The 25,884-nt window shown below is 43.2% G+C and overlaps 2 protein-coding genes across 2 annotated transcripts in view; one reads left to right on the forward strand and one right to left on the reverse strand.

Annotated features, from left to right (window-relative positions):
• Nucleotides 1-7,963, forward strand: part of HBP1 (HMG-box transcription factor 1) — a 35,022-nt gene extending 27,059 nt beyond the window's left edge. The window contains exons 9-11 of the mRNA XM_081101805.1: nt 1,758-2,075; nt 5,522-5,663; nt 6,708-7,963. Coding sequence (XP_080957931.1) covers nt 1,758-2,075; nt 5,522-5,663; nt 6,708-6,725 — 478 coding nt within the window. The 3' untranslated portion in view covers nt 6,726-7,963. The remainder of the gene's footprint in view (nt 1-1,757; nt 2,076-5,521; nt 5,664-6,707) is intronic.
• COG5 (component of oligomeric golgi complex 5) overlaps nt 7,964-25,884 on the reverse strand; it is a 196,686-nt gene continuing 178,765 nt past the window's right edge. The window contains exons 20-22 of the mRNA XM_081101799.1: nt 19,980-20,106; nt 19,437-19,516; nt 7,964-8,794 (exon numbers count right to left, since the gene is read on the reverse strand). Coding sequence (XP_080957925.1) covers nt 8,680-8,794; nt 19,437-19,516; nt 19,980-20,106 — 322 coding nt within the window. The 3' untranslated portion in view covers nt 7,964-8,679. The remainder of the gene's footprint in view (nt 8,795-19,436; nt 19,517-19,979; nt 20,107-25,884) is intronic.

The raw sequence follows: 25,884 nt of genomic DNA on the forward strand, positions 1-25,884 counted from the left end.
TCCCTGGAGGGTGGCAAATATGGAACTTGGGTGATATTAGAAATACTTTCTTAATTGGTTTTGCATTATTTGTATGCTTCATAACTTATGTGTCAAATATTGCATAGTGCAAGACTTCATTTTTTAAAGCAAAAAGGGACATTTGGCTACCTAATTTGTTTTTCCAGGATGGTAAGTTCTTACCGCTTGGTCCCGCCGAGTAGCAGTCAGACATTAGTCTTATTTTTCTCTGGAGTGACAGCAACACCCTGTTTTCCCACCCTAGAAAGCAGTTTGATCTAGGACAGTGGTTCTCAACCTTGGCTGCACATTAGAATCAGCTGGGAATCTTTTTAAAATCCTGATTTCTGGGCCTCATCCTCCGGAAATTCTGTTTCTTTGTTATGGAGTGGGGCCACAACATTAGTAACAAAGAAACAGAATTTCCGGAGGATGAGGCCCAGAAATCAGGATTTTAAAAAGATTCCCAGCTGATTCTAATGTGCAGCCAAGGTTGAGAACCACTGATTTGGAGAAAACATGAAAAAGTTGAGAAGTATGAACTTGACTAAATTTTCATTGTGGATTGGATTGACTTTTGGTGGGCGGGTTTGGGGATGGGTGTTAAAGGAGATGTTGCCTGGTACAAGGAAGGCAAGAAGGGAAAGGCAGAAAGGAGAAACAGTCTGCAAGGAAGCCCTGAGTCATGCTGTTCAGGGAAGGCATTTGAGTAGATAAGGAACAGAAGTCAGCAATAAGTTGATAAGTTCTTAAACACAATTGTGTGAAAGGAAGTTTGTAAGTGAGAGCATGATTTGAAGAAGTCCATTCGAGACATTGAGAATTGAGGCCAATCTCCTAGGCATCAGGCAGGTTTAAAACAATCCCTGTGAAGTTGACATTTCTGCTCAAGTAATATGATTTAACAAGCACTATGCATATGTTAGCTTACTTAATTTTCACTACCCTGTTAGAATATATTCTCATTTTACAGAGAGAGAACTAAAGCTGAGAGAGGGAAAAAGAATATTCCCCCAAAATAGCCAGTTAATATCAGAACTAGGATTCAAGTCAGTAACTTAAAAAGATTCCAGGCTTAGTATGCAATAATGGATGCCCCATTGAGTAGCTATTAAGTTGTTAGGAGATGTTATAATATAGGGTGGCTTTGGGGGAAGATTGATGTATGAGTAAACAAAGGACAGATTACTATTCATTTTAAAGTTCTTTTAGCTGCATTTAACTACCGTTACCAAACATTTTTGTAGTAGTCTTTAGACCTTGTATATGCTTTCCACTCTTTAATTTTCTAATTTTAGGCTTCTAGAGGCCAAGAAATTCGATTATAAAATTTGTCAAAAAGTGAATTCTAGCCCGGCTGGTGTTGCTCAGTGGTTGAGCATCTACCCATGAATCAAAAGATCACCAGTTTGATTCCCGGTCAGGACACATACCTGTTTTTTGTGCTCTATCCCTAGTAGGGGGCCTGTAGGAGGCAGCTTATTGATGTTCTCTCTCTCTCCCTTCCTCAAAAAAAAAAAAAAGTCAATAAAAATTTTTTTTAAAAAAGTGAATCTAAAGTGAGAATAAATGAGTGTCTGGGATCTGGAAGAGAGACTACCTACAAATAAAGTATGTGGAGTCAGTTTTCATTTTATAAGTAACCACCAATGGTGAGGTTGTTAGTGCTGGTGACATAGGGGGGAATACATTGAAATTTCCAATTAGATGTTAAAGATTGTTAATTCCAATTAAAACCATTGTTTTATTTTTTTTAGCTATGACTTCACACCTATGGATTCTTCTGCAGTCTATGTGCTAAGTAGTATGGCTCGTCAACGTCGTGCATCTCTGTCATGTGGAGGATCTGGAGGTCAAGACTTTGCAAGATCTGGATTCAGTAAAAACTGTGGCTCACCTGGATCATCACAGCTCTCTTCCAATTCTTTGTATGCTAAAGCTGTCAAAAATCACAGCTCAGGGACTGTGAGTGCCACCTCTCCTAACAAGTGCAAAAGACCAATGAATGCCTTCATGCTTTTTGCCAAAAAATACAGAGTTGAATATACTCAGATGTATCCAGGGAAAGATAACAGGTAAAAATAGTGATGATTCTAATAATTAACACTTAAATGTAGTTCACAAGCACTAGTGCAGTTAAACTTATTCCTAAATAGCTTTTATTACTGGATTCTTTGTTTTCTTAGGTTGACTTCAAAGTAAAAAGTTTTAGTGGAATTTTTAGGGTTATAATCCTACTAGAGTCCAGGTGCACAAAATTTGTGCACTCAGGGATGGGGGTGGGGAGGGTCCCTCAACCTGGCCTGTGCCTTCTTGCAGTCCAGGAGACCTCGGGGGATGTGCAACTGATGGCTATAGGCCTAAGCTGTCAGTCGGACATCCTTAGTGCTGCCGTGGAGGTGGGAGAGTCTCCTGCCACCACGAGACAGGCTCCTGCATTGAACATCTGCCTCCTGGTGGTCAGTGCATGTCACAGCGACTGGTTGTTCCACTGTTTGGCCAATTTGCATATTGTCCTTTTATGTAGGATATAATAAAAGGCCAATATGCAAATTGTCCCCTTGACTGGGTGTTTGACAGGGAGTTCGACCAAGAGTTTGATTGGGGGTGGGGCTGGCCTGCCAACTGCCTGCGGCCCTTCCCCCCAATTGGGGCAGGCCGGCTGGACCCCACCCGTGCACAAATTCGTGCACCGGGCCTCTAGTTATTTTATAATACCTAGGCATTATAAATTTTATACATAATGTCTAGGTATTAGACACTAAGTGGTGAGGACCTGCCATCTAAAATAGTAGTAAATATAATTCATCTGTTAAAGGACTCAGGTCTAACAACTGACAATTCCGTCTTTATTGAAAAGCAATTGTGTCAGTATGGAATGTGCAGGAATTGGCAATTTGTAATAACTGCCAGATTTGTCAAAAGTAAACCTTGAAGTGTCCTCAGTAGAGCCCTGGAATAAAAATTAACTTGTCCTTCCTATTCTGTTTGCTGTACACGTACCTCATCTCTTAGAATCCTCTCCAGCTCACTCCCTCTCAAACCAGCCAAGTTCTCCACAGATGAAAATATCTTTCATCTTCCTAGTTTTCTGACAATCAAAACTACCATTTACTTTACCCATGATATCATGAGAAGTCAAATGATTATCCACATCAAATAATCAGGGTTGAATGTTTCATGAGCTTTAATTTTTATATTTATGCATATACTAGAGACCCAGTGCCCAACATTCATGCACTTGGGGAAGGGGGGGGTCTCTCAACCGGCCTGTGCCCTCTCGCAGCCTGGGACCCCTCAGTGGACATCCCCCAAGGGGTCCTTAGTGCTGCCGCGGAGGGAGGAGAGGCTCCTGCCACTGCCGCTGTGCTCCCCAGCTGTGAACCCGGCTTCTGGCTGAGCGGCGCTCCCCCTGTGGGAGCGCACTGACCACCAGGGGGCAGCTCCTGCATTGAGCGTCTGCCCCCCTGGTGGTCAGTGTGCGTTATAGTGACCAGTCGTTCCGCCGTTCAGTCTATTTGCATATTAGCCTTTTATTATATGGGATTTGAGATGTAATTGATATCTATATATATAAAAGCCCATAGACCGAAACGGCAGAACAATTGGTGGCTATGACATGCACCGCAGCAGCCAACCAGCCTGGTCGCTCAGATGGGCCCCCGGCACCCCGATTGGAGGCAGGGCCTGCCGGCCAGCCACCCATGGGTGGGCTCCCCCGCCCCCCACCGACCTCGCCCAATGGGTCCCCATCTGGTGGGCCAGCCAGACCCCACCCCTGCGCGAATTCGTGCACTGGGCCTTTAGTACCATTATATTAGTTTGAGGTGTATAAATGATTCAGTCTCTCTCTCTCCCTCTCTCTCTCTCTCTATATATATATATATAGAGTGTGTATATACGTGTGTGTGTGTGTGTGTGTGTGTGTGTATCCTAAGCAACCATTACAATGGTTGACCGATCACTATGATGCACACTGACCACCAGGGGGCAGACGGTCAGTGCGCTCCCACAGCCAACCACCTGTGGCCAGCCAACCTCCCACGGTCCCTCCCCTTGGCCTGCCAGCTCCAATGGGACCCAATGGCTGGCCAGGCCGAGGGACCCAACCCATGCACGAATTCGTGCACCAGGCCTCTAATATTTGTATATATTGCAAAATGATCACCACAATAAGCCTAGTTAACATCCATCACCACACTAATTTTTTTTTTTCTTGTAATGAGAATTTTTAAGAACCACTCTCTTAGCAACTTTCAAATAAGCAATACAGTACTGTAAGTCACTCTGTTGTACATTGCATCCCCAGGACTTACTTTATAATTGTGGAAGTTTGTACCCTTGGACCTTTACCTGTTTTGTCCCCCAAATCTAGTAACCACCAGTCTGTTTTCATGAACTTAATTTTAAAAGAGAAGTTTCCTATATCAGATGCATCTCTGATTTAAGAATTGATACATATTTGAATATTTCTTATTGGTTTAACTGTTAAATGTATCAACCATTATGTGGTAGCTTTAACCTACAGAGTACAAAAACTGGCTTTTATTTTAATAAAGGAGGATGTAGCATAGTGTTTGATTAGATTAAAATTTTTGCTGCACATTTACTTTTTTTAGTAGCATTTCTGTGGTTGCTGTTTCTCTAAAGCTCACATGTGGATCTCTAGCTTCCCTGTCAATTAATGTAAATCATTTGTATATACTTAATGCAGTCATTCCAGGACCTTTTGTTTTCTATGAGTGTCATGAAATTAATAGTTCAAAGCTCTTCATAGAAGGAAAATGGTTTATTTCTACTCCTGAATGAGACTATTTTAGTAGGTTTGAGAGCAGATTAACAAATACAGATTTTAGCTTTAAATTTCTATCATAATGTCTTATCAGTTTGACTTCTTTCCCCTTTGAATTTATCCAGCTTTCTCAAGTGAATAAATACAAATATTGCCTAAGGCTTATTTGGTCTTGTCTAAGAAGGTAAACAGTAATGTGTACAGTCAGTGCCACATTTTCACTGTGGTTGCATGAATGAAAAAGACTTTGTTTTAATCATCATCATTTGACAGGTTATGGGCACAAACAAAGTAAGAATAGCTTTTCATATAAGATGAATAATTTATGCTGCTGATACTGAATACTGTCTGCCTTAATATCTTAAACATCTTTTAAAAACCAGTAAACCAGGATAGATCCAACAGTAACTTAAACCATTTCTTTGAAATACTTTAACTTTTTTCTTTAAATCTGAGCTTGGTAGAACATCCATTTTTTTAAACCATTTTATATGTCCTTTGACAATTGGAAATGTTGGCACTATTACAGGAGGCTTTAACTGCCAAGATTATGATAAACAGACCATGACTTGAGATTTTACTGGAAATGACTACTATAGTTTTGACCTTTTCCCTCCTCTATGTTGGACAATTTTTGTCTTTTTTTTTTCTTTATATTTCTTCCTGAAGTAGCAGCACTTTTGTGAAATATTCTTGCCTTGAGCATGGTGTAAATATTTATTTTTACAGAGCCATAAGTGTGATCCTTGGTGACAGGTGGAAGAAAATGAAGAATGAAGAGAGAAGGATGTATACATTAGAAGCAAAGGCTTTGGCTGAAGAACAAAAACGTTTAAATCCTGACTGTTGGAAAAGGAAAAGAACCAATTCAGTATGTTTCAACAAGTAGTTGCTTAACACTATCTTCACTCTTCCCCCAGAATGGTTCAGGCGTGTTGGAGCGGTTGTTAGAACCTTTGAAAGGTGTTGGTCGGCCTTTCTGTGCTTCAAAACCTAGTCATGTTTTTACACCGTCACAGCAGGCAGGCGGCCTTTTCTTCATTCAGTGCCATTTACTCTTTGAGCGTGTAAGGGAGAAATGTAAGACATGCTTAAGAAGAATGCTTGTCTGGAAATGTTGAGGTATAAAAATAATTTTGGGATGTATTTACTTCCAGTTGGGTTGAAAAATGGGTGTTAATTAACTCAGTGTCATAGTAGGATTTTTTTCTAAGTTGGAGATGGTGTGTCTCAACAGCGTTTTGTTTTTAACCTTCGTGGGGACTTCTGACATTTGTATATAATTTCTAGATTAAAAACCCCAGGAAAGAAGAAATAGAAAAGCCTGGAAAGAGTGGTAAAAAGTTTGCACTATAATAATGCTACCTTGATAGACCTGATTCTTAAAACTTTTCCATTACTAGACTAGCATCTTTTAAGTGTTTTTAGATTAATTACAAGAAAACGTAACATGATAGAACAGAACAAGTTCAGTTTGAAATACCTAAAAACGAAGGGAAGACATCAGTTTGCAACAGGAGGGCTATGTTTATGTCTGTTTCTTTACAGTAGCTTGCAGTTCACATCTGTTTAAAATTTTCATGAATTTATCTTAAGGAAGTAGTGGTCAGTTTCCAATATTAAAAGGTAGCTGAACTGGATTTTTGAAGTTCTTGACTTCCTTAGAACTCCATGTAGGGTAGGGCTCTACCTACACCCCTTTTTCTGCACCTCCTAGTTCATTTCTCCATTTTCATAGATTTTCCGATGCTTGAGCAATCAGATATTAGTGAACTTACTTAAAATGCCCACTTCTGAGAAAGTGATTTTTTAAAAAATAATAAGCTTATAAACATTATCCATCTTAGCTTTCATTTGTAGAATTACTGTCTATTGATTTGTAAACATTCACTGAGTTTTCATTTTATCTCCACAGGGCTCACAACAACATTAAACCAGGATGCTTATATTAAGTCTGCATTTGCATAAACATAGACTGTTGATGGGAAGACTTAAGAGGACGTGTTCTCACCATTTGTCCGGAATTCGTGTGACCATAAGATACTGATAGCATTGAGTCTTCAAATGATTTAATAATAAGCGTGAGGATTTGCTTTCTCCATTAGAGCATTAAGCTAAAACTATCAACATTGTAAACCAAATTGCCTTATTTTTCTTCCAAATTTCACATGTCTATCAGGTAACATAGGCTTGAAAATTTAAATCCTGTGGTGCTAAAGTACAGTAGAGAGAGGAGAAGTGTGTACATGTTTTATTTTAAATTGTACAAAAGGGGAACTTAAAAATATATAACTGCTGTTTATACATTGGCTCCTTCCTGCTTATTAATCTGTATTGTACACATAATGGAATGAAACAGAAGCTGGGAGTTGGCCTTTCTGAGCAACCACCACATGGCTCAGCATCTGTGCCAAACACAGGAGCTCCTAGTCTGGCCAGTGCCAAGAGGCTAGCGGAACATGTGGCAGGCGGCTGGTGTCAGCCTCCCAGCTAAGGGGCCACCTGCTGCAGTTACCCGCGCATGCTGAGTGTGGGCACCAGGTGGCAGCACCCATCCATTATTTCCAGTGGAGACGTAGCCCAGGCCAAGGTGAAGTTAATAGCATTGAGATATAGTCACTGTAATGGTGCTATTAACAGTTGATACCATTGTATTTTTAAACTTTGTGTTCTGTATCTCCTCAGCTACATATCTTCAATATGTTATTTTGTCATCATATCTTTATGGTGGGGGCAGACTTTGCACTTACTGCAGTGCAACACTTGCACTTTACTTTCCTCCAACTGTCTGAAATTAGAGCAAATACTTTGGCAATACAGCTGCTTTTGCTCTGAGCTACAATCATGGCTTTTCATGTTACTTACCAAGTGGTATTTCTGGTTAGGAATCACAGCCGTAAAATTGATTTCAGTTCATTACACTTCATGATGTTGCCCCTAAATTTTGCACACTATATTCTTGTATATTATTTCAAATAAAATGAAAAAAAAAAAAGGTTTATCTCTGACTTCTGCTGATTGATTTTGACTGAACATTATATATGAGATGCCAGAGTATCAGGCTCTGGGGATGGAAAATAAGTTGCTGATGGGGTTTTAAGCATTAAGTTAAAAGTAACATGTTAACAGGACGAGGGCAATAGGAAAATAAAGACCTAGATTATCTATCAGAACCTTTGTAAAATAAAAATTGTTTTTATTTATAATTTGGCATCTCTGTTACAAAGTTTAACAGCCACAAAAGTCTGCTTTTAATAAAATGACACAAAGTGTTAAGATAGCTTGCTCTAGCTTTATTACAGATACATTATGACATATTTAAACATTTAGCTCTACATCTTTGCTTTTAGGATATGCCATTGGTTCCCAAACTTTATTGCATATTGGAAACACTTGGAAATGTTTTTTAAAAATACTAATGCGTGGCTCCTACCCCAAATGTGTTAATATGGAGTACAAATCAATTAATATTAGGCTTTTTAAAAGCTTCCCTCACTGGTTCTAATATGCAGATGTGGAAACCACTGGCTACATATCTAGTGAGGAAGAAAGATTGGGGGAAGCAGGGTACTTATTGTATGTTACCTGGCCATATACCTTAAAAAGCAGTGGGTGCTCAGTTATGTGATGGGAAAGGAATTTTAGCTAGCCTTGTAGAAAAGTCTGAAAGGAGAGAAGAGTTGGATGTCTTTCTGGAAAATCAGACCTCTAGCGTTTGAAGGTGATGGTGATTTTTGACATTTTATGCTACTTAATTAGAAGGGCTGAAGAGATCAACAGAAAAAGATCAATAGAAAATACAGAAAAGTTGGTTACATTCTTAAAACAGTGAATACTAACTGTCTTTGGGTTAGCAAAGAATGGAGATTAAGAAATACTTCACATTATTACTGAAGAGCAGACATAGCTTTCTGAAGCAGTTGAACCATTATGGGATACACTGGTGCAAATTCTTTGCCTTCTCTACTTCTTACAGACTGAACATAAGCCTCCAGGGCTCCCCTGAAAACCAAAATGAAAACAATGTCAAAAATTATACAAATAATAAAACAGGTTAGAGGGTGTCAATATATAAAAGAAAGAAGCCCATTTCTGGAACCTCTGCCCAGTTCCATAAGCTGAGTGACGAACAGCTTTCAAACCTTCATTGGTAGTGTTACTATGGTTAAGGTGCAGAACTAAACCTTTCTCAGTCTGCACTGTACATAGTGGTCTTATTATACAATCCGGCTCTGACCTCTGAGGTGGTTTTCAGTTTCCCTGTACTCTATTTCTCTTTATTAGACTTCTGAGAAGCCATATGCAGCTGGTGCCTATTCAGAGCTCACACCGCAGGGAGGCATGTTCAGGAGCGGGGGCCCTGTATTATTTGATGAAGCTGAAAGGAAAATTGCTCTTGGGCTCAAACTTTTGAATTCAGTCAAGGGTATATGACACCAGCCAGTTCTTGATGATTATAATGTTCTCACGAATTAGATCAGGGGGTTAGCCAACCACCCACAGGCCAAATCCCGCTCTATGCATGTTCGCTTATGTATTGTCTGTGGTGGCTTTGACACTACACTGATTAGTCAGACAGAGGCCATATGGCCTGCAAAGCCTAAAATATTTAGTATGTGGCCTTATGGAAAAAGTTTTCAACTACTGAACCAGATGATCTAAGTGTTAGATCATGTTTAAGTGGAGCTAAAACAATGGTTAATGGATTTTATTATTGGTCTACTTAAGTCCCAAGTAAAACAAATTTTTATCATTGTTAAAAAGTTTCACTGCTCTTGAGTTTACAAAATTTCTACAAAGATAGCATTAGCTCACATACTCAGTCTCAACTCCCATCTAATATTTCTCAACTGGTTGTTTTGCTCCCAAACACTGAAAATATTAATCCCTGGTCAGGTTTGTTCATTATTTTCGTTTAACTGTGGGGAATGTACTTGCCCGGAGTCTGCCAGCTCCCCACTTGCTCTGCAGTGCCCCTCCCACTCCATCCACTTTCACAGTCTCAGCCACTACGTAATTGAATCTTCAATCTCACTTCTGGCCCTGACCGCCTTCCTGATTTCTACCTGCATTCTGGATATTTTGGCCTTTTCCCCCTAAGTAGCCCTCAAACTCACCTGTCAGAAGCCTAGGGCAGTCCAAACCTACAGAACGAATGTTAGCACCATGGTAAACCCTAGTGTAAACTGGGGGCTCTGTCTGGGTGATGTGTCGGTGTGGGGTCACTGTTATGAACGGACCACTCTGATGGGGCATGTTGGTAATGGGGGAGGCTATGTACATATGGGAGCAGAGGAGGTATAGGAAATCTCTGTACCTTCTCTAATCTGCTGTGACCTAAATTTGCTCTAAAAAATGAAGTCATCAAAAAAAACAAAAGAAACCTGGGGAGGGGGAGGACACCCTTAGGGAAGTATTCTGCCCACCTTTCCCTATTTCAACAAAGGGCACCATCACCTCCCAAGGGCCTCTATTTAAAGTTCTCCTTCAATGCTGCACAGAATCAGTTACCAAGTGCGATTAATCTGTCAGGTATTTCTGCATCTAGTCCCTCCTCTTCCCTTTGCTGCAGTTTGAGTCCCGCCATTCTGTGCCCTAATCTAACTGCTGTAGCATTGTAGATGGTGGTCAACCCAGTGCTGTCTCAGCCCTGGGCTAGACTCCCACACTACAGTAAGCCTCTGCCTGCAGTCCATCACTGGCCATGCCCTCTACCCATTAGGAGGCTGTAAACCCACCTCCCAAACCCTGTCAGTGCTACGACTGGGTTCTAGACAGTTTGCTGAGGCCTAAAAGGACCCTCAAATCATTAGTTTCCATTGTTACCAACACACATTGCAGAGCAGCTTCACCTGCCTTGTGACTCCAAGTCCTCCCCCAATGCCAACCCGGGAGAGATTGGGGGCGGGGGGGGGGGGGGGTGCAAATATGACTTCACAGAGATGTCTGTGCCTAGCAAAAGGGCTACGAAAGGGCCTGTTCCTCTTGGACCGATTCCCGTAGGCCTTCCTCATGATCTTCCTTTTCCTTAGAATGCTCTTCGCCTTCCTTGCCCTCTTCCTGACAGAGCTCTTTACTTAGCACCCAGCTCAAATGCCCTCTTTCTGAGGAAGCCTTTCCTAACTCCATCCAGGCAGCACAAAAGAACTGCAGCCACCCTGTCGATGCACCTTCTGCACCAACAGCCCTGGCTTAGCAGGGCCCCAGCATTTGGGATCCTTCACAGCTGGCTCCGTGCTCTTCTCAGGGTATGAGCACATGATGTGGAGGGCAGCCCCCTTATTTAAGCAGCCTGGGTGCTGTACCAGGCTCTGGCCCACTACCCAGCTGTATGATCTGGGCTGCATTTGAGCTGATTTGCTCATCTACATTATACAGTTATGAAAAATGAAGATTTTACTCTGAAGCACTTAGCTCTCTTCCAGGTCTGTATGTATTCATAAAGCACTTAAATACTGTTTTCCCCATCACCCTTCTAGAAGACCTCAGATTCTCCATGTAATTGAGCAAGACGTCTACATTTGTACCACATTAGAGTGTACCTGTCAATTGGTCAGTTTCCCTCTTATGATGTAACTTAACTTTGAGGGTTGGGCTGTATTATTCATTTATGTAACCCAGGACCCAGTGCTTAACAAATGCATAATGAATGAATAAAAAACAAATTAGAAACAGGCAGATAGATAAATGGAACAGAACAGAGACCCCAGAAATCAACTCAAGCCATTATGATCAATTAATATTTGACAAAGGAGGCAAGAGCATACAATGGAGTAAGGATGGTCTCCTCAATAATGGTGCTGGGGAAACTGGACAGAAACATGCAAAACAATGAAACTAGACCACCAACTTACACCATATAGAAGAATAAACTGAAAATGGATAAAAGACTTAAATGTAAGTCATGAAACCATAAAAATTGTAGAAGAAATCGTAGGCAGCAAAATTGTAGACATATCTCATGGTAATATGTTTACTGATACATCCTGAGGGCAAAGGAAACTAAGGAGAAAATAAACAAATGGGACTACATCAAAATAAAAAGCTTCTGCACAGCAAAAGAAACCATAAAAAAAAAAAAACAAGAAATCCCACTGCATGGGAGGACATATTTGCTAATGATATATCCAATAAGGGGTTAATTTCCAAAATATACAGGGAATTCATACAACTTCACCAAAAAAGACAGACAATCCAATTAAAAAATGGGCAGAAGACCCATACAGAAACTTCTCTGAAGTGAACATACAGAATGCCAAAAGATGTATGAAAAAATGATTAAGTCACTAATTATCTGAGAGATGCAAACCAGAATAACATTGAGGTATCATCTCACACCTGTCAGAAATGGCTACCATCAACAAATCAACAAATGACAAGTATTGGCTAGGAGGTGGAGAAAAAAGGACCCTAGTAACTGCTGGTGGGAATGCAGACTGGTGCAGCCATTATGGAAAACAGTATGGAGTTTTCTCAAAAAATTGAATATGGAACTGCCATTTGACCCAGTGATTTCACATATAGAAATATATCCTAAGAAAACAGAAACACCAATCAGAAAGGATATATGCACCCCTACGTTCATAGTAGCACAACTTACCATAGCTAAGATTTGGAAACAGCCCTAGTGCCCATCAGCAGATGAGTGGATAAAAAAGCTGTGGTACACTTATGCAATGGAATACTATGCTGCAGTAAAAAAGGAGGAACTCTTACCATTTGCAATAGCATGGACAGACCTGGAGAGCATTATGCTAAGTGAAATAAGCCAGTCAGAGAAAGATAAGCATCACATGATATCACTCATATGTGGATTATAATGAACAACATAAATTGATGAACAAAATAGATCCAGAGACATAGAAGCAAGGAACAGGCTGTGGAATCTCAGAGGGAAGGCAGGGGAGGGTGGGTGGGAAGAGATCAACCGAAGAACTTGTATGCATATACAGTATGCACACTGACAATAGGGTGGTGAAGGCTTGGGGCAGGGAGCAGGCTAGAAGGGGTCAATGGGGGAGAGGGAGGGATATATGTAAAACTTTCAACAATAAAGATTTAAAAAAAAGAAATACAGGCAGATAGAACTTTAATGAAAAGAAAAGCAAAAGTGCAGAAGAAGGTAAAGGAGAAACATGATTGCTGGAGAGTCCCCGAAAGAAGCAAAGGCATGCAAAATGGAATGAAATGCTCCAAGAGAATAATCTTTTGTGCGATGCCTAGCTCATGTCAGAGAAGCTATTTCTTTATGGGGGGGAAAAAAAGTTGCTTCTTCTAGTAACTCTTCAGGTTGCTATGGCACTCCCGAAATGTAGTCCCTGGAGATTTATACAGTGGAAAAATCCCCAAGGGCCCCAACTGTCTGAGACAATAATGTGGGTGTGGGTGTGTTTGTATACAGGGTCCAAAAAAGTGTATACACACTTTGATAGCTGTAGATTCTACCACATTTTGAAAATGAAATGTATTCTGCCTTTATAATTATTCAAAGTGTGTACACATTTTGGGGGACAACCTGTATACATTAATCTAAGAAATTAGTGCATTGAAATTCTCAGAAATATAGATGTTCTGAAGTGAATGGATTATATCTGTTTTAATACAATACAAAAATCAATTTAGCAGTTTCATTTGCATTCAAAAAGTTAAGGCATATGAACACAATATGTAGAAGAAAGTTCAGAAATGAGCTTGGTTAGTTTTTTTGGTATTCATCAAAAACCATCAGAACTACAAAAAGAAAAACAGATGTAAGCCGCCCTCCCATATAAAATCAGAGTGAGATTTTCAAGCAATTATTAAATTACTTCATTTGCTTGAGTAAAACATCAGCTTTCTTGAAAGTAAGAACTAGTCCTAACTATGGTTTGTAACCAAAAAGGACGATTAGCACCCTTACTGAAAAAAAATTAGTACAGGACCTGTACAAACAATTAGAAGAACAGTCTGTCACATGGTCACACTGCTCTGTGGGGGCTTTTATGGAACACAAGATTGAGTTTGTCAGGCACGAAGTATCAGTGTACTTAGTACTCAAATACATAAATGACTCCAAGATCCACCACGTGCTTTCCTAGGCAGGTAAGCCGTTCGCTTTCCCTGGCTCTATCCTCCCTTTTGGTCTCATCTCAGGCACCCAGTTTCCAGAACTGGTAAGTATCTAGTGACACAGGGACATCAGGAGGAGAAGCCTCCATCTACAGGGATTTGAGGAAATGGTTCCTAACTGTGGGCCCTGGACCAGGCAGGAGGGCAGGGGGTCCAGGGATGCACCTGCACTGAGAATGGGATGATAATTGTATATATTAAGAAGTACCAATAGGCAAATAAAGTCTGTAAACATTTTTTACATCAGAAATGTGTTCTTCTTCTCAGGCTAAGGAAATGCAAAGGACAAGAAGATCACAATAAGAAGAGTTGCTGCTCCATTACAGACCTCAAGAATAATGGGCTTGAGGCCAATACTAACACTTTGCGAAGATTTAGAAATCTTTTCATCAAAACTCAGCCTTCATCTTTACTGAGAACACATTCAGCAGTTACAGATCCAGTCTTCCCTGGGGGGCAGCCTCGTACCGGTACCCGAGGGCACGCACATCTGGAGGACCTGACTGGCGGGAGCTGAGGAGGTACCACTTGGCCCCAGGAGTCAGTAGTCACTCTAATTTTAAAATTAACTTGACCAGTATCCCTCAAGCTCTAAAGGAACATCTGTGTCCGAAGGAAACAGAAAGGAAGGCAGAAGAGGGTTCATCATTTGCTATTTGTTCAGCAGCAGCAGTCCCACGATCCGCAATTTGTCCTAGTTTATGACAACCTAGCATATTGTGCCAGGAGGAACAGAGAGTATATAACAAGGTTTGCCCCAGAAGCTAAAATGAATTTACTGACATTTAAAGAGCAATGCTAGCCCTGGTGTATCTACAGGGGAAAGAACACAGCAGCGGCGCTTTAGACAAAGTCAGTTCGCAGTAGCAGACAGGAGGGAACAGCCCAAGGACAGAGCTCCCTGCCTGGCCCCCCACCGGCGGCAGCAGGAGCCGCTGCTGGGATCCTCAGGGAGGCTGGACGTGCTGCTCAGAGCATGAAGATTCTGCTGTCAGACGTGTGGAGGATGGATAGACCTTATTTAAAAAGCATGACATTATTTCTCAGCATGATTTTTAGTTGCTAAATATAGGCTTAGCAACAGCACTGCTGATGAAATCACCCAGGAGACATTTTTAAAAAGGAGAAAAAGGATTTGTGATGTGTCCACAGCAGAACAACTACTGTGGATGAACTAATTCCAACTTGTTAGGAAAACAAAAATGAACCGTGTTCAATGAACTAAATTCTAAATACTCTTCTAGTACCAAGGGGGTGGCAGCAGAGTGAGTGTTTTGGACTCAGAACAAAAAATCCACAAATACACTGCAAATCCCTGGGTTAACCCAGGCCCAAAAACCTTTTCTGAGGGCAGTTTTCACCATCTCTTGAGCTTGGAGGCTCACCTGGCACCCTCGCTTCCTGGTCAGACAGATGCTTACAGCTGAGAGGAGTAACAGATAAGCAAGGACGAATAGCAGGGGCTGGGCTAATCTACTCTTTATTCACAGAGGCGTGGAGAGTGAGCGGCTCAAGTAGGCTCTGGCACCAGCCCGAGAGCTCAGTGCCTCTCCCTGAGGCTGGGCTGGTGCTCCTCAACGGCCTCTCACAGCCTCCCTCCTGGGTGTGGTCTTTCCCCTGACACCAGTCTGTTCACCTGTGCTGCGGAGCTGCCTGGGCAGCTATAAGAAATCCTACGCCAGCTCCCAGCTTCAGAGATTCTCAGGTAGTCAAGGCTGTGGCCTGAACGCCGCATTTTTCAAAGCTCTGCAACTATTGCCTGCACTTAGGCTCAAAAAAGCCTTGCTTGGGGCCGTGGTCCCATCAACATCATCAGGACCCTCTGGGAGAACTGAAAACGGTTTCAAGAGCTACTGAAGAGGTACAGCTGATGGATTTGGAGGGTGAGGGTGATGAGGAGCTGAATGATGACTTCAAGGTTCTAGGTTGCTAGGAAAGTGTTGGTGCCATTTTATCCAAGACGTGGCGTCTAGAACACTGAGCAGAGTTGAGAGGAAAGATTATTTATTTTTAACATTTCTGGGTGAGATTTCTGTGTCACGTTGAGTGGTGACGTATGGCAGCAAGTTTGCTGGCCTAAGGCTCCAGGCAGCCGAGGCAAATCGCAGACCTGGGAGCCACTGGACAGAAGAGACCACCAGAGTCATGCGTCTGGATGAGCTCATGTGGGAACAAAAGTACAGATAGAATGTGAAGGAAAATGAGCCAAGAACAAATTGTGGGAAATGATGGCTCTTAAAGAGTAGACAGAAGTCAACTCAGCCATTGAGACTGAGGGAAATAATGGCCAGAAAGGTGCGCAATGAAACACCCAACCGTGGTGCCGTGGAAGCTCCAAGAAGGCAGGGCTGTGTCTCAGTTTGCTCTGTGTCCTCAGGGCCTGGCTCATAGTGAGCATGAAGGAAAATGTGTTCTATCAGTGAGTCGATGAGGAGTTTCAAGAAGGAGGCAGTGGTCAACTCCAGCTAAAGCTGCATAGTGTAAGAACAAACGCCTTGGGGAAAGGATACAAACTGAAAAGGAAGAGAAGACCAAATAGCGGCATAGGTAAACACCGGAAATTGCTGCCTCGCACAACCACTTCAAAACTACAACTAAAAGACAAAACGGACACCATCCCGAACAACAGGAAGGCTGGCTGAGTGGAAATTCTACAACTAGAAGGAAAGAGAAAAGCACACTGGGACTCAGAGGAGGTGCGGAAGTAAAGTGCAGAGGTACGGAGGTGCACGTGGAAAGGGCTGGCAACTGAGGACACTGTTGTCTTTTTCAATCGGGAGGGAGACACAAGCTCCCGATGGTCCTGAGCCCCAGTTCCGGGTGAGTCTCTGGGGACCCAGACTCATACAGGGAGAAACTGGACTGTCTGGGATCAGGCAGAACTCGAGGGCGGCTTTCTCTCAGAGGTGCTTGCAGCGAATACCAAGTATCACTGAGGCCCGGGGCCTCTTAGAGCAGGACTGAGGATCAGCCATAGCTGTTTGCTCCGTCCTGTTGATTCCCTGAGACCCCACCCCACCCAAGCTGTGCGCAGAGGCTTTTGCATATGAATGACCTGGCTCTTTGCAATCTAAAATTACCTAACAAACTGCAGCTGGGTCAGAGAGACCCAGAACATCCAAAAGAAGGCCCAAGGCCCCACAGCATTGCTTCACAGCTGGGCCTCATTTGGGCACCTCCAAACCCCAAACAAAGAAGAGGAATCTGCAGATCTCTCTGTAGCTCCTGCGGGGTAGCCTCAGACAGAGGCTAAATTAGCACCTCCTTAGAGATCCAAGAGCCAGTGTACCCAGTGGTCAGAGTGGGACCAACCAGATTACAACTCCTCAGATCCATAAGGGACAAACTCAGGGGGCAGACTCAGTGAGCACCAAAGCCCCACTGAAGCAAGTCTTGCCCCATAAGGGTGTCTCCAGCACAGAAGTTCTCCCACCATAGACACAGCTGATTCTCACAGCCAATTGGCCTGGAGGTCAATTCCTCCCAGTGATCCTACAACAATCAAGGCTTAACTACAACAAGACTGTGCACACAGCCCACAAAGGGGTGCACCAAGAGTGTCCACTTCAGGTAATTGGGGAGGCTGAGCCACTGGGCCCTATAGAACACCTAGCACACAAAGCCACTCTATCAACACAGGGAAGCAGCCAAAATGAGGAGACAAAAAAACAGGTCACAAATGACAGAAACGGAGGAAAGCAAACTACTGGCTATAGAGTTCAGAACCACAGTTATAAGGTTACTCAAGAATCTTCTAGAAACCGCCAATAAATTCAGTGAGACCCTCCATAAATCTAGTGAGACCCTCGAGGATATGAAAAAGGACCAACTAGAAATTAAGCATACACTGACTGAAATAAAGAATATTATACAGACTCCCAACAGCAGGCCAGAGGATCCCAAGAATCAAGTCAAAGATTTGAAATACGAAGAAGCAAAAAGCACCCAACCAGAAAAACAAAAAGAAAAAAAGAATCCAAAAATATGAAGATAGTGTAAGGAGCCTCTGGGACAACTTCAAGCGTACCAACATCGAATTATGGGGGTTCCAGAAGAAGAGAGAGAGCAAGATATTGAAAACCTATTTGAAGAAATAATGACAGAAAACTTCCCCTACCTGGTGAAAGAAATAGACTTAAAAGTCCAGGAAGCGCAGAGAACCCCAAACAAAAGGAATCCAAAGAGGACCACACCAAGACACATCATAATTAAAATGCAAGAGCAAAAGACAAAGAGAGAATCCTAAAAGCAGCAAGAGAAAAACAGTTACTTACAACGGAATACCCATACGACTGTCAGCTGATTTCTCAATAGAAACTATGAAGGCCAGAAGGGAGTGGCAAGAAATATTCAAAGTGATGAATGCCAAGAACCTACAACCAAGATTACTTTATCCAGCAAAGCTATCATTCAGAACTGAAGGTCAGATAAAGAGCTTCACAGATAAGAAAAAGCTAAATGAGTTCATCACCAACAAACCAGTATTATATGAAATGCTGAAAGGTATCCTTTAAGAAGAGGAAGAAGAAGAAAAAGGTAAAGATACAAATTATGAACAACAAATACATATCTATCAACAAGTGAATCTAAAAGTCAAGTGAATAAATAATCTGATGAACAGAATAAACTGGTGAATAGAATCAGGGGCATAGAAAGGGAGTGGACTGACTATTCTTGAGGGGGAAAGGTGTGTGGGGGGTGCAGGAAGAGACTGGAAAAAAAATCGTACACCTATGGATGAGGATGGGGGTGGGGGGGTGGGGTAAGGGCAGAGGGTGGGGTGGGAACCAGGTGGAGGGGAGCTATGGGGGGGGGGGAGAGGAACAACTGTAATAATCTGAACAATAAAGATTTAATTAAAAAAAAAAAAAGAAACGCCTTGGGTTGGTGGCTAAGAGGTCTCTGGAGATTGTGGTGAGAACAACTGCAGAGGAGATGCTGATGGAAGAGAGATGCTTACTAGGTTATATGTGACAATTACAGCCTCCAGCCCTGGGTGTGGCTGGGTGGAAGGGGTGTGTCTTGCGCATGCGTACACACATAGATACATTTGTGGGCACTACTGGAGGGCACATGGTATCTAAATAGCTGCTGGGTTGTCTTCGTTTTCTACTAATAATTTCATCATGTTTGCGTATTTTTAAAAGTTTATTCGTATCTGTGCTCCACTAAATCAGTAACTGCAACCCATGAAAATGAAGCAGAAAATGAGAAGCCAAGACAATGAGGAGCCTTCATAGCTAAAGCTGGTTTTCAAAACCAGAAGTGCATAGTTCTCAGGGCTGCATCAGGCATGGGACAGCACAAAAGGGAGATAAAGGTTTGGAAGTGAAGGAACCGGAAAGCAAAAATTGTTGTGCCCAGTGGTTCTGTCAGATGCTCTAGCACGTGTGCCTGTGCAGTGAGGTGCCTGATGTGAGGAGGTGCCACCACATGTACACATCCACCCAGGCACTGTTCCTTCCTCTTCCCCTGCGTCTCCTACTCTCCCTGGGCTTCTAGAGGAGATGGGTACCCGTGGAACACACGGCTTTACCTGATGAGGAGGAGTCTGTCCTTTTCAGATGGGTGGTCATCCAGCCACTGGGAGAAGCGTGCATGGGACCACTCTGCCCTCTGAAGGTTGAAACACAGTTAGAGAAGTGCATACACATTCTTCAGTAAATGGCACAAGTACTGGTTCAAAAAGTGCTCTCAAGGCTTCCCAAGGTGAAATCAGCTCCTATCCCTGCCTGAGGGAAGGTGGCTCAGCCCTTGGGGCACCTTCCTAACTCCCAATGAGCCCTTTGGATTTGCCAATTGAAGGTGGATCAGCAAAAGAAATAGGGTCTCTATCAAAAAAGCTTTATGAACATAAATTACTTGTCATTATTATTTAAAGGGCTAATTCTGGATTCATCAGGTACTTCTTACACTGCAGAGCAATGGGAATTTTCCTTCCTTAGTGATTTGCTGCTGAGACAGAAATCCATGACTAAAAAGGACAAAGAGAGGCCAGGAATGCATTCAGTGAGTAGGGAGGGCACTGTACTCATGAAGAGGGAAGACTCTGCACAGGATTGTGGCTTTCCTGTGTTACCTGGAAGGGGGATTTCAGCTCAGCGGGTGCTCTCGTGAACAAAAACTGAATAATGATGCTGAATGGAATAGTGTCCCCCAGAGCAGGACTACTGGCCACGTGTTCACTTGTCTGGAAGAGCAGGGGTCTGCAAGAGGAAAAAGTGGATGTTACTTCATGCATTCAACACTGAAAGAGGTGATTTGATGGAAAAGTAATAATAGCATATTAACATAGGATAGAACAGCATAGGAGTATAACAATACAATAGAAGAAGGAATAACAGCATTCTTTCTAAACTGGTCAATTCTTAACCATTTCTTAACCCCACATTCCACCTGGACATACACGTGCAGCACACACTCTGGCAGGCTAACCTGCCTCCAGCTTGCCCCCTCTCCCAGGCAGTTGCAAGCCTAGCACAGGTAGCAGTCATCTGCAGATCACTCTGTAGTTCATGTGGGGCGTCCCGGGCAGGACACAGGTGGTAGATGACCTTGGCCTGCAATGCCCAGGAGGCCCCAGAGCCAACATATTAGGTCAACTTTAGACCACATTGAAGCACCTCCTCCACAAGTCACATCCTCAAGGGACAGACTCATCAGGCACTCATCCTCCACTCTAGTCATGGCCAGTCCTCAGCCCACTGGCCTGGGAATGAATCACTCCCACTGACGTGTCAACAGCAATGAAGGCCCAACTACAACAGGAGGGTGCACACAGCACAAACAGGGGTGGGGTGTGCACCTGAAATGCCCAGCACAGCTGACTGAGGAGGCTTTGCCACTGAGCCCTACAGGACCACTCTACTAAGACTGGGAGACATAGTAGCTCTACCTAATATATAAAAATTAATATTGGGAGGCCGCCAAAATGAGGAGATAAAGAAACTTGTCCCAAATGAAAGAATTGAACAAAACTTCATAAAAAGAACTAAAAAAAAGAGAGAGAGAGAGAGAGAGAGAGAAGTACAAATAGGTTGTTACAGAACAGTCATGGATGTAAAGTGCAGCATAGGAAATATAGTCAATAATATTCTATGGGTACCAGATTTATGGGGGTGATCACTTCATAAGTTATATAAATGTCCAATCACTGAGTTGTATACCTGAAATTAATACTGTATGCCAACTGTTATTGAAAAAATAAAAAATTATTTTTTAAAAAGAACCTGAAAAAATGTTCACAGGATACCATTTGAAGCCCATGAAATTTTTCTCTCTTCAGGTACTCCAAACTCTCTTTGGGTCAAAGTAGGCTCCAGTTACCTACATACTTGAACCATATCCTCACAGCCTCTCTTGAGTTATTTTTATTTGGCATGACCCTAAGTTCCTGGGGGACCCCAAGAGGTGCTGTCTTAAAGGTCTCTGGAAGCTGACCCTGGTTGGAATGAGGATGAGGCTGCATCCAGCTCCACTTCCCACAGACTGGAGACCTCTTGTCCCAGCAGGGGAAGCTGAAAGTTCATGCAGCCCAAGGTCCCTGCGTGCTCAGCAGCAGGCGTTCCCAGGTAGCTCCCTGGAACTGCAGGTGGAGCATGTGGCCCACCAGCCTGCTTACTGCACCACTGACAAGATGCTCCCACATCTGAGCTGTAACAGGGGAAGAAGCAGTGGGGATGGGGTCCCTCCACGGGGTCACAGGCTCACCGAACGCTGGCAGGCCTGTGAGGCCACGCTGAGGGTGTGGGGAGAAGGGGAACTCATGCCTTCACTTCTCTCCCTGCTGACCCTGGTTCTGTGCTCTGCCCCTGTCCCCAGAAGAGCCCACTCTTGCCTGTGCCACATGACAGGGTAGAATTCATCTTGATCCTAGTTCATGACACAGGGAGACCTAGGCGGTCGGTCCTGCATGACGGTCTCTGACTTACTGAAGGACAGCCCTATGGAATCCTTTCTGCCTCAACAACAGGAAAATAATCAAGAATTTCAGTCCCCATCTCTCTTGGTGCTCCCTATGTGAAGTCCCATGTAAAAGGACTTCGAAATTAAATACTAAGAAACACTGAACTTTCTTATAGGAATAGGTATATTTCCTTCCTTCTGAAAATGAGAATTTCATAGCTGGTTCTGTTTCTCTTTTATCCTTGGCTTCAGGAACTTTGAAGTCAAATAGGAAACTTACCTATAGTAATTAAATTAGCTTTATGGTTTGAATATCTGTGTTCTCCTTCCATATATTCTTGATGCAAATTGCAAATTGCGAATGATACAATGGCAAAAAGAAGGGAAGGAGGGAGGGAGACAGGGAGAAAGGAACGGTCTGCAATATGCCACCTCGCAGGCCGACAGATATGAGATTGCTGGCTGAGATGCCTGCAGAGGCCAGGTCTGGTAAAACCCAGCTCACTTTAAAATGGGATCTTTTAGTCAATCACCTGTCCCTTTGGAGCTCTGAGTCACTGCAGTTATTTTTCTGCCAAGACCAAATCTTCGCCCCTGCCACTCACAGGACTGCTAAACAGCCATAGAAAGCACAACTAAATCTGATTCGAGATTATGCATCACTGGCATGATTAACTGTACACATCAAATGCAGACATTTCTGGTGCTTTTTAAAGAGTCTGACAGACACAGCATGAAAACCTCCCTTCTCCCTGAATCCAAGTGGAATTTGAAATACCAGCAATTTAAAAAATAAATCACCATCTGAGATAATATAAGGAACAAAAGGAGGTTAATTAAGGTGTTACAAAACACTGGTACCCCAAATGCCACAATGTCATTCTTAGAGAATAAGAAACAATAGAACTTTCAAGGTTAAACTTTACAGCCAGCAGGTAGTCTTAACTAATCAAGTATTGGGTCCCATTAGAAAAAGCTGCATTTCTAGTAGGGGAGCTCCACAGTGAAGTGACTCATAGCCGGAAGTCTTCTGTTAAGGACAATTACAAAGTGAAGAAAGACAATAGTCCTGCTGCGCCTATGTGCACACTCAACATTAGGGGTGGCCCATCCCCCTGCCACCACCTCAGTCCAACACTTTTGTGAAGGGCCTGGGAAGGTAGCAGGACCACCAAGACTGTGCACCGAGATCTGGAACCGGCACAGAAATGAGAGGTGGTAGGAGGAAACATAACTCCCCTGCCCAGGACAACTGAGGGCCTTCTGAGAGAAGGGAGGGATGGAGACCCAACAGGGGCGACGTGTATCCCAGAAGAGAGAGAAACAGGGGGGCTGATGACGAGGGGTGAGGAGGGCTGGAAGTAGAGAGATTAGAGGTTCCTTTCTTAGGTCCAGACTGTCAATCCAGCAGACCAGGTTGAAGAGGAGGTGAGGGTTTCAGGCCAACTTTCTATAGAAAAGGGTACACTGGGCTCGAGGTTCCTGATGCATCTCCTAGAAGCCTGTATGTGGCCTAAGACAGTGAAATGGGGCATTTCATAGGGAAGGTTCCCACGGGGAGCGGGGTGTATGGGGTGTGTGGGGGGTGTGTGTATATGTGTGATTCTCTTTTAAATTTTCTGACATTTTTCTGGATGGTTGTGGAAGCACTCAAATGCAGCTCTAAGACCAGAATACAAACACAAGGGAACTTCTGGAATAAGAAGCGGTGGTTACAAGCACAGCTTTGGGACCAGGAAGCCTGCTGCTGAAACACAGCTCTGCAATTCAGACGTGCTGCCCTGGTAACATACCTTCTCTCAGCCTCAGCTGCCTCAAGGGGGTCATACCTGACTTGCAAGTGTTGTGAGGGTGAAATGAGAAAATATCAATACAACACTGAGCACAGGATTAGCATAAAGTAAATGATTAAAAGTGATTTCTAGAATTAAAACGATAATAAACTAAAAATCTACTCCTGCATGTTGACTAGGTGCTCCTCGCACTGCCAAGAGTATTGGCAAACAATAAACCAAGCCCCAGATGCGCTGCCTTCTGGTTACGATGCTGACATCTAAACTTGGAGGTAAGAACCTAAAAACCTTGGGAAATAGCTATTTCAGGGGATGGGTTGACCAGTCCCAGATTCAAAAGTGGAAAGAAAGGACACAACACATTTGGGGGTCCTCATGCTAAAAGTGCTAAAAACGGCAGCTGCTGGGAGGGCTGGCTGCCTTTCAGCTCTCAAACACGCAGCACGGAGGGCTGGGATTAAGCAGCAGATGCTCAGCAATACCAACTGTAGACACGAGAAACCTGCACCATGCCCACAACTAAAAACAGTTGATATGAACATTCTAGAGTTACTGATGGTTTCCTTCTTCCCAGGTCCTCATCACAACACCCATCACAACAGCCCACATCGCCTGCAGCTTTTCCTGCTCTTCCAGCAAACCTAACACAGCTTCTAGCAGAGCGGCTGGGGGCAAACTTTAGGGGCAAAGCTGACCCCTGCAGAGGAAAGATGGTGGTGGAAGGCAGGCCTGGTCTCTAGCAGGTGAAAGGCACGCAGTCCCTGTTCTGCCCTTTGCCTCACAAAGATGTGCACTGAGAAGGTCTAGGGTCAGAGTTCTCCAGCCCCTGGCCAGGTGGAGCTCTGCCTCTCTGCTGTAGAGACAGAAATCACCCAGGCAAATCCCTGTGGGCAGCTTTCTGAGGCAGCAGAAAATCATATATGTCATGTTCCTAACGGAGACAGTAAAATGTAAATGTATGCAAGAAGCTTGCTGGCTGAATTAAACAGTCCACTAATATTACTGTCAAGAAAGTGCCCTACGACTGATGGCTGTGTGATGGGGGAGGGCACGCGCGCGCGCGCGTGTGTGTGTGTGTGTGTGTGTGTGTGTGTGTGACAGAGACATAGAGATAGAGATAGAGATAGAGACAGAGACAGAGATAGAGATAGAGAGGCCCTGGGGTCTGCTCTGCAGGCTCTCTGGCCGGCACTGTCACACTGCCTTGCAAAGGGCCCACTACCCTCTTCTGCAGCCACTGCCACTAACTCAGACCAAGGCCCAATCTGCTGAGTGTGGATCGTATGGCTGCCCATTATTCCTGCCTCCCTGCCACACACACATTGCATAATGTTTCAGTGTATTTATATTATTTTTTAGCTCCCTTGTTATTTTAAAATGGGGACAAATGCAAGAAAGATTTTAACATATATTGACTTTTCTGACTACAACTATGAAACCAAGACAGAAAATTTGAAAAGTATAAAAAAACCTTTAAAGGAAAAATCACTAGTGATGATCCTACTATCTGAAGATATCATTTTGATGTTTATCATTCTTGGCTTTTCCTCTATACACACACATGCACACGCACACACACACACACATTATTATTTAAAAACGAGTGGCCCAGTGCACAGATTTGTACACATTGAAAGGAAATTAACTGAAATATTTTAATATCGCTATTTGCCCTTTCTCTATAATAGAAGTGCCAACCAAATTCATGATCAACAATGACAGATTGAAACACATGCGTGCTATTGGCGCCAGCGAGTCAACCTAGCCTTTTATGTACCTATAATAATAAAAGCATAATAGGCTAATTAGACTGGATGTCCTTCCGGACAAAGCCCAGGTCCCAGGTGCCAGAGGGAAGCTGGTGCTGGCAGCCAAGGGAAGAAAGGCCTACTCTTGCACGAATTTTGTGCATCGGGCCTCTAGTACAGAATAAACTTGCTTAATTAGACCTGCCTTCTGATTTAGCTAAACTTTTTCCAGCACAGTAAAGCACCCCTACCTCTCTTTCAGGTAACTGTCAGCAACATAGCAGTAAATAACAACACAAAGCAGATTATTATTGTTGATCACGCAGGGAGAACAAAGGGTAACATATTTAAGTGCAGCAGTGTTTGACTATATTCTGCGCAGTGAGAAAACCTGAAGTCATATTCAAGGTCCACCATTTCTTCTTTTCAGTCAGGTCAAGTTTCTAAGCTTCGTAAATCTCCGTTTTCCGGCTAATGAAAAGAAAATAGAATTCCACCATGTCTCCCATCTACCTACTCGAGGACTTCTGTGAGGATC

Source organism: Myotis nattereri (genome assembly GCF_964212035.1).
Source record: "Myotis nattereri genome assembly, chromosome: 11".
Classification (NCBI taxonomy): Eukaryota; Metazoa; Chordata; class Mammalia; order Chiroptera; family Vespertilionidae; genus Myotis; species Myotis nattereri.